Source organism: Rhopalosiphum maidis, chromosome 4 (genome assembly GCF_003676215.2).
Source record: "Rhopalosiphum maidis isolate BTI-1 chromosome 4, ASM367621v3, whole genome shotgun sequence".
Classification (NCBI taxonomy): Eukaryota; Metazoa; Arthropoda; class Insecta; order Hemiptera; family Aphididae; genus Rhopalosiphum; species Rhopalosiphum maidis.
Genome location: NC_040880.1, coordinates 48314426 through 48327990, shown reverse-complemented (window position 1 = coordinate 48327990; position 13565 = coordinate 48314426). Strand labels below are relative to the sequence as shown.

Below are 13565 nucleotides of genomic sequence, written 5' to 3'. Positions count from 1 at the left end.
ATAAGTATACATACGGATCTCGTCAAAATAAAACGGATATTCGCCCGGAATAGAACAGTTGAGCCGAGCTTTCAGGAATGACGTCCATCGATCCCTGTACGAATGTGGACCACCTTTATCGTGTTTGCAAACTCGAGCCACTCGCGAATAAATAGCCTGAAAATTGTTTATTTCATTGTTATAGTATATTAGCACTAGCCGTCATGGCCGACAATCCGTATGTATTATTTACTTTTCCACAGTTTATGTACTCAACGGCGATTTCTCTGAAGAAGAAAAATATGTAATCCTTGTATTCCAACGAACTCACGAAATTCGGATCTGTACAAATTATAAAATATATCGCAGTCATATAACTGTTGTACATGAATATATATCGTATCGATCGTGCGACTGGTTGTATGCATACCATTTAGTTGCTTAAAATCTAGTCGTTCAGTCCGCATCGGTTCTTTGTATATGAGCGGGTCACTGCCGGAAAAATCAGCCACGGTTCCAGAGTACAATTGGTCGCCGATGTATATAGAGGTGCTGTTGTGTAACGGGTCGTAAGGACACCTACCCCGTCCATCCATTTCTTCCACGCCTTTGGTGCCGTCCTGTGTCCGAAAAAATCAGTTATTATTAGCTGTATAATGCAAATGTTGCGTTATATATGTATATATTAGTACGTAAATATAAATATATAATATATCGTATAAATGAATTATGACTTACGGTCAAATTGAATATTTTGCACATCGGATGAAAAGCGTTGGTGCCGCAGACGAACAGCTCCTCGTCGTTCTTCTTGTACGCAACTCTTATATAATTTTGACAATCGTCCTAAAACGAGACAAAAGATGTAAAAAAAACTGTTGGGTTAGACCGAGTTATTCAATAATAATTAAAATAATAATATTAATTAATCAAATAGAAAAAAATTATTATTCTACCTCCGATTTTCCCTTCAACTGACACATTTCATAATTAGCTTCCGAGGAATTCCAGTAGTATTTCTAAAAAAATAAATAAACAAATTCATAATTTAAAACAAGCACGATAAATTCATTTTATTTTCACAACTAAAAATATTATATATTTTTTGGTTTATTATTTAGTGTGAACTAGAACGACGTCCGTGAAAACAATTACGCGGAAGCACATTTAATTTTTTTTTTAGGTCGATTACTTAATCTCAAACTTATCTAGTAATTACAATTTCTAAAGGAAACATACATAATAACTAAGTATTATTTTAGAGACTTTGCAACGGTGGTGGTCTTATACATATTTTATCTGTCTACATTATAATATATATAAATTAGCTACATACAACTTAAGATATAGGAGCTACAATGTAAACCGGTAAACCAGCCAGATTCATTAATAGTTTAGATTAAAAGGTTTAATGTTTATATCTAAAGAATTCATTAACGTGCAATATATTACGAATTACGATAAAAACAATAATATTTGATAACATAAAACTCGCGTTTCACTTCGCATTTCATTAACAAATTGAAACCATGCGTGCACACATAATATCATCATACGTTTTCGTAATCTAACTGAAAAGCACGTATGGAGTAATGTAGCGGGTACAATTGTAAAACTGTATACAATAATAATGATCATAATAACAATAGATAATTCGGATACGTGTTACACGTGTTTTATTAACTAGGTAATTAATTAACAACGTGAAACCAAACACCGCTGGCGTGTCGGAAACGGAAATTCGATTCCACGAGAACAAAAAATAATAATATAAAAACGTACCACGAGAAAAATAAAATACCACTATATACCTAACAAAACTATATACGCTGTAGTTATAGTTATTGGTCATTTATAACCTTTAATATACATATATATATGTGCGTAATGTATTCAATATTAGAACGATAATGTGAAGGAAAATTGTGACAACACACGGGTATTGAGTGCGTGATTCGAACCCAATATACCGTCAAAATAAATAATAATAATAATAAAATAATTTAATTCTAAAAGACATATTGAAACGAGACATGGTCGTGGACCGGCGCGCGTTCTCGGCTGGTTTTATTTTCGTTGTCGATTGGGACAGAAAAAATAGGGTAACGGGTATTATTATAACGCGTGTGCGTGTACGCATAATATACATGTATACTGAATTCTAACTTTATAGTCGCCCGTCCGTCGGACGACGTTTTCGGTATACAACATGCGCGCACACCCCTTTTTTCACATTATATTATGTGCGCGCGTTTTGTTCTGTGTACATATATATATATATATATAAATGTATATATATAACCCAACCCGTTACACTAGGGTTAAAAATAATAGGACAAAATTAAACACGGCGTAGATATATGGTGAGCACACGGAATAACATTTAACAGAAGATTTCTTAATATATGTATAACAATATTCAAAACAATAACGTATACAACTAATTCAAACGAGTTTCGTAAAGTAGGCATGACGAGCGAAATATATGTAACTACTAAGACTGTAATTTAGGGCGACACTGACACTCAGCTATAACACTATTAATTTATGATTTATATAAATAAAACATAATGCATGATGAGACCAATTTGAACATTATAAAAATATAGATGGATAATATTAATCCTACATTCAGTGTTCTCTCCCACAGAATTATATTTATGATATTTTTATATACCTGCGAGTAAAATTAAATTGTATCAATGATGTTGATGATAAATATTTTGTGGTAAAGAACTATACAAATTCGTAATGACCATAGATAATAAAATAATGGATATTGAGAGAATTTTTGATCAATCAAAAAATATTCCATGCTAGAAAGCAAAACCACCCAGGAGCATGTCTAATATATTATAATATTATTTTTATCTTTTACAAAAATGACTACGATAGTACGACATCGTATAAATTATTGATAAACTATATCTATTCATTATTTTTGGTATAATCTCACAATTAACGTTATTTTATTTTAGTGCCTATCAGAAAATATGTCGTAACTTTTAAAGGACAAAACTGTTCTCGGATATTTTTCGTTTATAGTTCTTTTAAATACAGCTATAATCATGTTTGTAATATAATATCTAATCACAAGATAAAGACCATTTAAACAATTAGATTAGGATAAAAATGTTAAGTACTAAACAAAAAATATAAATGCACTAATACGTACGTGAATGACTATCGAGTGTCTACTAGATATTGAAACACATATCTACTATATTGGTGTTTTTATTTTAAGTATATAGTTTATTTTTTTAAGTTGGAAACTGAGTCACTAACTAAATATTTTTTGTGTTTGCTTATAACAAGTATAATGGGTAGTTTTAAAATTACTTAAATAAGTTTAGTTAAAAAAAAGTTAACAATATTATGTTTACAAATTTACTCAAAAAATCTGAGTGGGTTTTATTGGGAGCTTCAGCTTCTCCATGCTCCCCACGATTTTTTTAACGCCAATGAGTCATAAAATCTACAATGCGTTCTATAAACGGCAAACCTGATTCGAAAACAAAATATATGCGTATACTATATTTAAAACGAAGGTTATGTTCTGTGAATATACCAATATACGCGGTGAAAATTGAAAACGATATTATAGTATCGAAAACGATTTTAAAAATACGGAGTACACGCCAATTGAAAACATTATTCTCATTCCGTAGTGGTAACACCGTGGTATGTTATATACACTTATTAGTAAACCTATACATATCGCGTTAAATATTTATTATATTATAATTAATTAATATAATCAGGTATACGAAAACTAATTTCCAAAATAAGGTAGATTGAAACTAATGAGTTGTATGATTAATAAAATTCAAAATTATTGAAGAGAATGATTTTATTTATGACTATAAATCATTACTCATTAGCATAACTCTATTGTAAATTGTAACCATAGAATAAAGTAGATCTGACTTGATGAATTAAGCCATAAAAGTTAATATACACCCTTTTGCTTTTTTGTTTACTTCTTTAATTTACATTAAGTTTAACTATCTTACGTATATGTATGAAAAGAATTAAAAACAAACAACAAACCTTTAAGTTACACAATAGATTACTTTAAGGTCTTGGGTTTTCATAAAAATAAGTTGTAAAAAAGGTTTTTCGTAAGTTGAATTTTACGGTAGAAAAGTGAAACAGTTAAATTTTTCTCTAACTAATAAAATACACCTGAAAAAACCATAAATAACATCAATTCAAAATTCTTCTTATAAAGTTATGATAAATGCGTACACATGTATACACTATACTCGTATGCTTCAAAATTTGACAGTTTATCAATTCCATTGAGTCTTATCCGCAAAGAAAGAACATAAGTACTAAGTTTATAAAATTATTCACAATGTTTTATTTATAATACATAAATAAAAAGTTAACTTTTAGTTAAACACGTGACTTATTGAAATATAAAATACTTTTAACGTTATAGTTTTCAGTGCAATTTAAACTATCAACTTTAATAATTTTTTTTTTTTTGTTCTTCATATTTTATACAGAGACTTTACTCTAATCTACTGTGCAAAGTACTAACCATAATATACCAATATAAATGAAAAGTGTTGCGGAAATATTCTAACCGAGCAATTGTGCAATTGAAATTCTAATTTATTAGAAAGCGACTTGTCCCCGAAACATTAGCCGTGCTTATACATAAGGCTTATACTTATACTATGTATATACATTCTACGCAGTAGACGATTAATTCGTAATTTACTAACAGAGCACATCAATCATAAAATGTGTTGTCACATTCAAAATACTACCGGTCTACCCACGATATCTGTCACAAGTTTAATCTTTTTTATTTTTTTTAGTCATCTAACAGTTTGTTTTTTAATGAAAATTGTATAAGGTAAAAATATACGATAATTTACTTCACTCTCATTTCAAAACAATGACATCAGAGTCGACCGGAAATTCTATCCATAAAAAGTATTATTATTAAATTATAATAACATTAAAAATGAAAACATTTTCCACTAAGTTCATACTAAAATATGCGTACATGATAATGTATACAGTATACACTTGCAATTTTAAAAATAACTCTTCTGTTCATTTTAGCGAAACTATTGCCAATAGTTTGTTCATCAAAAGTGTTTAAGCCTCCCAGCGGATTTTCGAACATAACCACACAACACCACACAACATGACCCTAAGGCCTAATTGATATTTAACAAGGATATTTTAAATGGTCCAGTGATACCTTTAATACCATATCTCCCACTCTTATTCTTGCTTTCCTCTCCCTTCATCTTTCTTTGTCGAGCGATTAATTAGAAGGACAATGTAGTGTTTCTTCGAAACACGCATACAACACCTAGATAATAATAATTTTTATATTGTTCAGGAGATTTTGCGAAATAACCAGAACACGCTAACACGCTGGTGAACCTAAACAAAAGAAGGCCCACACGTGCCCTACTCTTTCACCAATACCGCTGTTTTTCATTGTTATTGATTAGACTATTACTTGCGCAGGTATTTATTAATTATGCATTTTTGGGCCCTAACAATAGAAAAAATGTGAATACAAGAGAGTAAAAATTATAAATTTTTTTATGATAATCAAATATCTTTATGTGTATAAGATTGTTTCCAACGTTATCAATGGTGCAGAAAATCATATTATATAACTATATACAATATAATAATTTGTAAAAATAATAAAGTCAATTAGTAATCAGAGTAAATTAAAATTATTTTAAAATTATATAATGTAATATTCTATACATAAATACATAATACATAAGAAAAAGTTGTTCTTAAACCAATTCGTTGAACAAATTATGTTGAAATTTGAACGTTTAAATATTATGTGTAAGATGAACGTAAGTATAATTATCAAAGAAGATATGAAAAGTAAAATATAGTTGTTAAAACAAACCTATATGATTATTTTATTTTTTAAATCAAGATAATTTAAACATAAAATAGTTGATACCTTTAGATTTTATTTTCAACATAATATTTTTGAATGTTCAACTATTTTCTACGTGTGCTGTATTTTATCATTCGTTTACTAAAATGAAATAAAACTGTTTTTATCACAAAAATAAATAAATGGATTACTCGAGTATGAAGTTAGTGTATTTGAGAAATATTATTATAAATGTAAGACTTCTATAGTTATGGATGAACACTAAACAATAAAAAGGATTGGAATTTCTTTAAATAAGAACAAAGAAGGCAAATACATACTCGTAAGACATATATCGTAATATATTATTTTTTTTATCCTATAATAGTTTAACTCGTCAGACTAGAAATAAGCGCATTGCAGCTGTAAAATATTTTCTTCTTTCTGTTTATTGTTTTTATAAGATTTATAGGCAGTTTGATCGGAGTATGATTCAAAAATTATAATCATTATGAAATAAGGATGATCGCAATAATCAATTTGATTTTCTGAAGGGCTTTGGCCTTGATATAATCAAACCGAAATGAATAAATATATCACCCACAGAAAATGTGTTAGGGCAAAATGTTCATTGCAAAAAAAAAAATAAAAAAAATTAAGTAGCGTTTAAATTAAATTTATTGATTATAAATATTATAATAATTACAATAGCGTAACCTTTGGCTCTTCGAGTGTTGCTCATAAAGTACCATCAGTACAATATTATAATTTTTCGAAATCTAAATATTGAATCATTAGAAACCTGTTATTTCTAGATTTTAAAAACAAACTTATCGAATCCTTTTACATATTATATATGTATGCGTAATAAGGTTGTAAAATTGATATACAACTGGTTTTAAGAATTACCGTAATCAGCTATTATAGCAAAAAATTAAATAAACGCCCATAGGTACTACTTTACGTATACATTTATAATGTGTGCAATTTATATAAGTTGTATATACCTACCTACGTAAGCAACGTATACACACTTGTATATCGAGGCGGTATCATTTATTTATATTATTCAGATGACATATATTTGCTGTATTATTATTCAGATGATGATTCGGTATTAATGTACCTACTACGTAGTTAGTAAAACGATGTTTCCGGCAGGTCACTATAACATGACGATTCGAGTCAACTGAGCGGCTAAATCCGTTATTGTCATCAACACAAAATACATTTAGGATTGAAAAAGAAAAAACAGTGTCTATATATATGTCGGTTTACATATATACATATTACATGTACGAATGGAGGGAGAGAGCTTAAGGAAAATATCGTCTTAACCGCATATTATATACCTATATACCGTTTCGTTCGAGGTGACCAGACCAGGCAAGAGTACAAAGAACTCGAAGCAACAGACCGGAAAAACAATTCCAAAATGCGTCGAACTTCACTAGATTACCAATGTACATATTATTATTATTATTGTATATGCATATAATATATACTCCACTGGGGCCAACGGTTTGATATATTAGTCTGTCCGAACTATTGTTTAATACAAGTCTTAACGTTATTTAGTAGCTGCACAATAAAAATACATATGTTGTACCGTATTTTACGGTGAGAATAAAATACAACAAAAATTAATTCACTCACGTGATTTTCCTTCATGGTGTCCAAACTGATGTTGTAAAGTACATTTCTGAAATTAAAAAACTTTCAATTAATTCCAGCACGCCATTATATTATAAGCGAAAGGCTACGTGACAAGGAAAAATATATAAATTAAATCACAGCAGAGTGCAATTTATTAATACATATTATTACATTATTGATTAATGATCATTGAATAGTCACACAGTCACACCGATTTGGTTTTACAATTTTTACGTAATAATTAAAAATAACAATTGGTCTGATTATAACGTTTGCGTTTATATAGTTTAAATAGATTACATATTTCTGGTATTACGTTTGCTAAAAATGTATTTAATTCAAATAATTACACAATTTTAAGTATTAATTACATTGCATAAGCTAATTGTAAACTATTTTCACTATTTCTTTGGATTAATTAACGATAATCGTAATTATAATTCAAGTATAAGTTTACCAATTTATTTTAAAATGATTATACGATATGATCTTATACGGTTTTAACATCAAATTAAATTCAAGTTTCGAAACCAAGCCGTTTTAATATAAAATATGTAATTATATTAACTATTCAGCAACAAATATTTATAATTATTGGATTAAATTATTTCATAATATTATTGCCTTTTTCAGTAAAATAAATCACTAATATTAACCATAATTCAACATAATTATAAATTAATATTATACATTGCAACGAACATCTGTTTATAATGAAAAGTAATTTCAATAATGATTTTGAATTCAATAAATTATATTATTTTTTACCAGTGTGTACAAAATATAAGTATCCCACGATATTTTGATTTTATAAGTGATAGGATAAATAAATACATTTCCTTCTTAATCATCTTTTTAAATAATCTATAATATATATTTCGAAAAATTCAATAGGTCCTTAAGATTGAAATCGATGATTTTCTGACTGTTTAATAAGTACACATGCAACATAGAAATTTAAATGACATGTTCTATTTCAACGTAGGTATCAATTGCTCCAACGAATAAGCAATAATAATTCTAAAAACAGATTTTATTTTATTGTAATCTTCTTGAGATCAATTTTTACAGATTTTTTATAATTGTATCCAAAAAATGAATTATGATGATATTATAAGATATGTAAGAGGATTAAATCATAAATGAGCGAGAATCGATCTTATAAGTAGACTTGACGACAGATTCAAACTTCATGTCTGAATTTTTAGCGCTTCAATTAATCAGTATGTTGAAAATAAAACATCTTAAATTCTATGCAATGAGGGTGGTTAGAGAAGGATAGAAAATCACCGCCTAAAATAATACATTAATCTTTATAAATCATATTTCCTGATTACCCTTTTTTGACCATAAACTATTGAGTATAAAAATATTTTAATATTTTAAGTGATTTATGAATGAAGTGCAGAATTGAAATTTTACACATGTTAAATGTAAATTATAATAGTTAAATGATTCAGAGGTAGCAAATAATATAAAGCAAAATATCTAAAACTGAATTAAAAAAATCAATTATTTCTGTGACAAGTGCATTACCAGAACAAAAGGCAGCACAACGCATCAGCATAAAATACGTATAAGTAGAGCATAAATTGTTTTTTCATAGTTTTGTACATGCTTTCTGATGCGTGCGAAATTTTCGAAAATTCACAGAACACTATAGGTCCAAATAATATATATGTACATCTAAATGACTTTAATATTATTTGTATTATATTTATTTATACTTTCTAACGATAATATAGTATAAATGCTTAAGTTACCTACTAATAAAATTGAAACCAAATAAGAAAAAGTCAAACAAAACAGTCAAAAACTATACCCACCTACTAGTATTATTAAAATACTCGTAAAATGTAAATGGTTCATAGAGCATATATCCTGTCTTAACGCTAAGTCATTGTATTAGTTCTTTGTTTACGTTTACGAACTTATCGACCGGCTAGCCTGCACCTCCCCCAAAAACCGATCTACCGTAACGCCTACACTCTAACCCACGATATGGTGTTTTTATTAATTAGGCGCGTATAATACGTACCCCACGTATAATATACAAGATAAAAATAAAATGTACCTAGATCCTATTAGTGCAGTCGTCTGATCTTGAAGGAGTATTTTGAAATAGTCCGTGGCGGTCTTGTTTCCGTGAAATATTTGGTCAGAATTGAATGCACCTGAAACACAAATCGACAAACTCAATATTAATACGATTATACAGTCATAATGTATATATATGTATACTTCTATAATAGCTAAGTACTAAACAATAAAAGTTTCGTGTTTATTAAAAAAATAAAAGGAAATGGAACCTTGAGTGATTTACCATTACTTGAACGACCTCTTCTTAAGTATATATACTATTCATATGCAAACGAAAGACAATTTCCCTATAAATATTCTTGGGCATTTTATGAAAGTCGACTGTGATTTGCATTCGTATTATACGCACGCTGTTCAGAAATATAATATATAATTCTCCTTTGGATTATAACGTTTTATTATTTATTGTTATGCAATAACAAACCTTGGGAGTACTGCACACGTATACGATTATGCATATATATTATTTACCTTCCGACGCCGATAATTTTACGTTGGCAATAAATTATTAAATCCCTGCGTGAGATCACGAACGTTAAAAAAATAATGTATAACTCCTTCTTCGCCCCTATGTAGCGAACCGCTACCGCCGACGCACAGGTGGCCGTTATTAGTAGTGTTTTTTGTTATTAAATAATATGTTTTTAATCTATTGTTTTTCATCTAAAACTCTCCTCTCCAATTGTCATATTATCTTTCTCTCTCTTGTGTGTGTTGTATATTATTAATATCATACGATATATCTGGATGAACCTTGATGTCAGCAGAGTATGTGCCGCGAACAAGGCTAAATCGTGCCTCATTATTATCTAACAAACGATGTGGTGGTAGCAGCCACAAAAACCATTCTCCCTAATTTTATTTATTATTGTTATTACTATTATTTCGCTTTTTTTGTTCTAACGCAAGTATAATTACGTTTTTTTTTATATAATATTATATAGTATATACTATTATACTATTAAAAATGAAAAAAAGAAAATTACCTAATTGAAAACCTGAAGAATTTTCCTTTCTTTTTTCAGATACTTCGTATAATATTCGTCATATTCCATTGATAAAACTAAACTATACAAATGCATAACTAAAAAATGTATGACATCTATGGAGACAATATACGTTTTTTTATATACTACCGAATTAAATATAAAGAACTTAAGTGATCAACAAACTGGAATTTATATTACATGTAAAGAGTATATAATATTTTCAAAATAATAATAATGTAAAAATGAAAACATCATAATTTACAAACATTGACTTTTATACTTCAGTACTTGAGTCTAAACCTAACCTCTGGAGGCGATTGCCCTACCTCTTAAAATATATAACATTGAACACATTTTTTTTTATCCATATAGGTAACTACATAATATTACATATTATGAAACATACGTATCATATTTCTACGTTAGTATATATTTTGGAAAATATAATTTAAAAAACTATTTAAATAAAATGAGTCAGCGGCAATACAAGGACTCGTATCAGTTGGATAAGTGTTTAAAAAAAAATATAAATAATCAACAGCTTATCACACCCATATAATATTATTATTTCCGATTAAAAAAACTAAAGAATCGAGTCGTAATTCTAAGCAAGAAAATATAGTAATAACAATGTATTCATTCACACATATATCAATTAAAGCCGCCTAAGAATTTCAAACATACTCGTATTTTTAACATATTATTCAGTTTGTACACATTCTTTGATTATCTATACAATCTATACGCGTGCATGATTTTTTTTTTAATCTTTAAATATAGGTTATACAATACAAATTAACTGATATAGTAATTTCCTTAATACATGTATTTTGATATAAATTTAATAATTATTTACAATAACTTTTACTATTATATGTTAAAATATAATAGCAGTAGTAAATTATACCAGTGAGTATATGTATTGTATACTATAATAATACTAATATTTTTTCAGATTGTTTTACGCATATATAATGAGCACCTGCATAAATTTATATAGAATCACGTTTAATGTGTATAATAATTGTTTTTTAATGTTTCTATTATATCTAGATACATGAAAATATTTTTTATTCATATACAATTTGTTTGTAATCAATGAATTTTATACAATAGCTATTAAATATTTTTCTTCGAAATTTTCCACAACTTCATGATATAATATATTATATTATTTTATACTTATGTTATTTATGAACAGTCTTAGACTATAGATTAGTATGTACTGTTATTATATTATATTAAACGAATATACAGTTTACAACATAAGTAGTAAGTAGGTAGTAGGTACCTATGAAATATACAGTTCTGTATAATAATTAATAGGTATTGCAATCAAAAGTCAAATTAAGTTAGGTCTCGACTCAACAAACTCAATATGATGATCTAGGTTCCAGTCAAATGATTGAAATTAAAAGCCATGAATTAAAATTTAATGAGTGTTATATTAGTCATTTTTACTCAAAATTGTTTTAATATAAATTATAATAAACTAATCCAACGTCATGCAATTAAAATAATAATTGAAACCTATACACTAGTGGCTTGCTGTGATACTACTTAACTTTTTACGTCGCAAATACAATTGATAACACATATTATATTATCTTTAATTGTATTCATAATATATATAATATATATTGTATTTAATTATTTTTATTAACACTTAAGATTATAAACATGAGTCACTTCTCGACACAACAGTTTTGTTATTAAAATTTATAATGATTTTTCAATTTCAAGATAATTTATCATAAATCAAAATTAATTGTTTAACACTGAGCATATACTTACAGAAGTTTTAATATATAATTATATACAAATATACAATTTAAAAATTACAAAAACAAAAGAAAATCAAATTATTATATGCTACATAGCCAACATTAGTTTTTTCGCCGTCTTTATATTTTATTATACGTGACTATTAGAGTACAGCCGATAGTAATCAAGATCGAAAGCTTCCAGTCAGGACGACTCTGGTGAGGTTTTAATAACCCATCAACCCATCACAAGATCACGGTTAAAGATAAATGTAACAAAAATAACGTTAAATTAATGAAGAGAAAAAATAAAGTAATTTGTTATTCTAGCCAACGATTACGGAGGACCTTATGAAAAGTTTTGTTTCTTTAATAGTTCATGTTATCTCCGAAGATAACCGGCCGGCTCCATTTAAAGAAGTATTTAAGAATAATACTGCATGAATGACATAAAAATCATTTTTTCCTACTCTTTATAATAATGTAATTTATAACTTAAATATTATAATATTCATAATAATTATATATGTATAAGTGATTGTGTTAATACACAAATTCATAAAATATAGTGTCATATTTAAAATAGAAAAATATAAGATATATTAGTATATTTTATTGTAAAATCAAATTCAGGGTTTAACGATATTCAATATTTACTCTAATCATTTATCAAAAAATAATTAAAATATGTTGTATTTAATTATAATACATCTTATGTAATTGATATTTTAAGTTATTTGTTATTGCTAATGTATATATTTTATTCAAATATAAATTAATAAATCATAATAAATAATTAATTATTATATTTATATGTCTTACCAACCAGAAACAAAATTATTTTATCATATTACGATATAAATACGGTTTTCGAGTTACTTTTGGGCAAATTTCGCTTTCAGTTATACCTATATGATAAAAGAAAAACAATTCCGTATGCATTTACAGGGGCGTGATTTTAGTGACTTGATCAGTTCCATTCGAAAGTGCGACCACTTGGATTGAGACCAAGAAAATATTATTTATAATAATAATAATAAAACTTGTTTAGCTCATACATACATATATATTATATATATATTTATCATTTGGTCCATACGAGAAAAGCATAATATTGTCGTATTATACAACATGCAAAAAACGACTAGGAGGGGAGATCTCATTAGGATTCATAATATGAGGTAGGATATTTATTTTTTTCTT

The 13565-nt window shown here is 27.4% G+C and overlaps 1 protein-coding gene across 3 annotated transcripts in view; it reads right to left on the bottom strand.

The window, feature by feature from the left end:
* The window catches only part of LOC113558545 (semaphorin-1A-like), a 60890-nt gene that overhangs the window by 2607 nt on the left and 44718 nt on the right, over nt 1-13565 (bottom strand). For all 3 annotated transcript variants that reach the window (XM_026964033.1, XM_026964034.1, XM_026964035.1), the window contains 7 exons: nt 9585-9684; nt 7511-7556; nt 936-998; nt 718-825; nt 410-599; nt 233-321; nt 15-156 (listed from right to left, as the gene is read on the bottom strand). In XM_026964033.1, coding sequence (XP_026819834.1) covers nt 15-156; nt 233-321; nt 410-599; nt 718-825; nt 936-998; nt 7511-7556; nt 9585-9684 — 738 coding nt within the window. The remainder of the gene's footprint in view (nt 1-14; nt 157-232; nt 322-409; nt 600-717; nt 826-935; nt 999-7510; nt 7557-9584; nt 9685-13565) is intronic.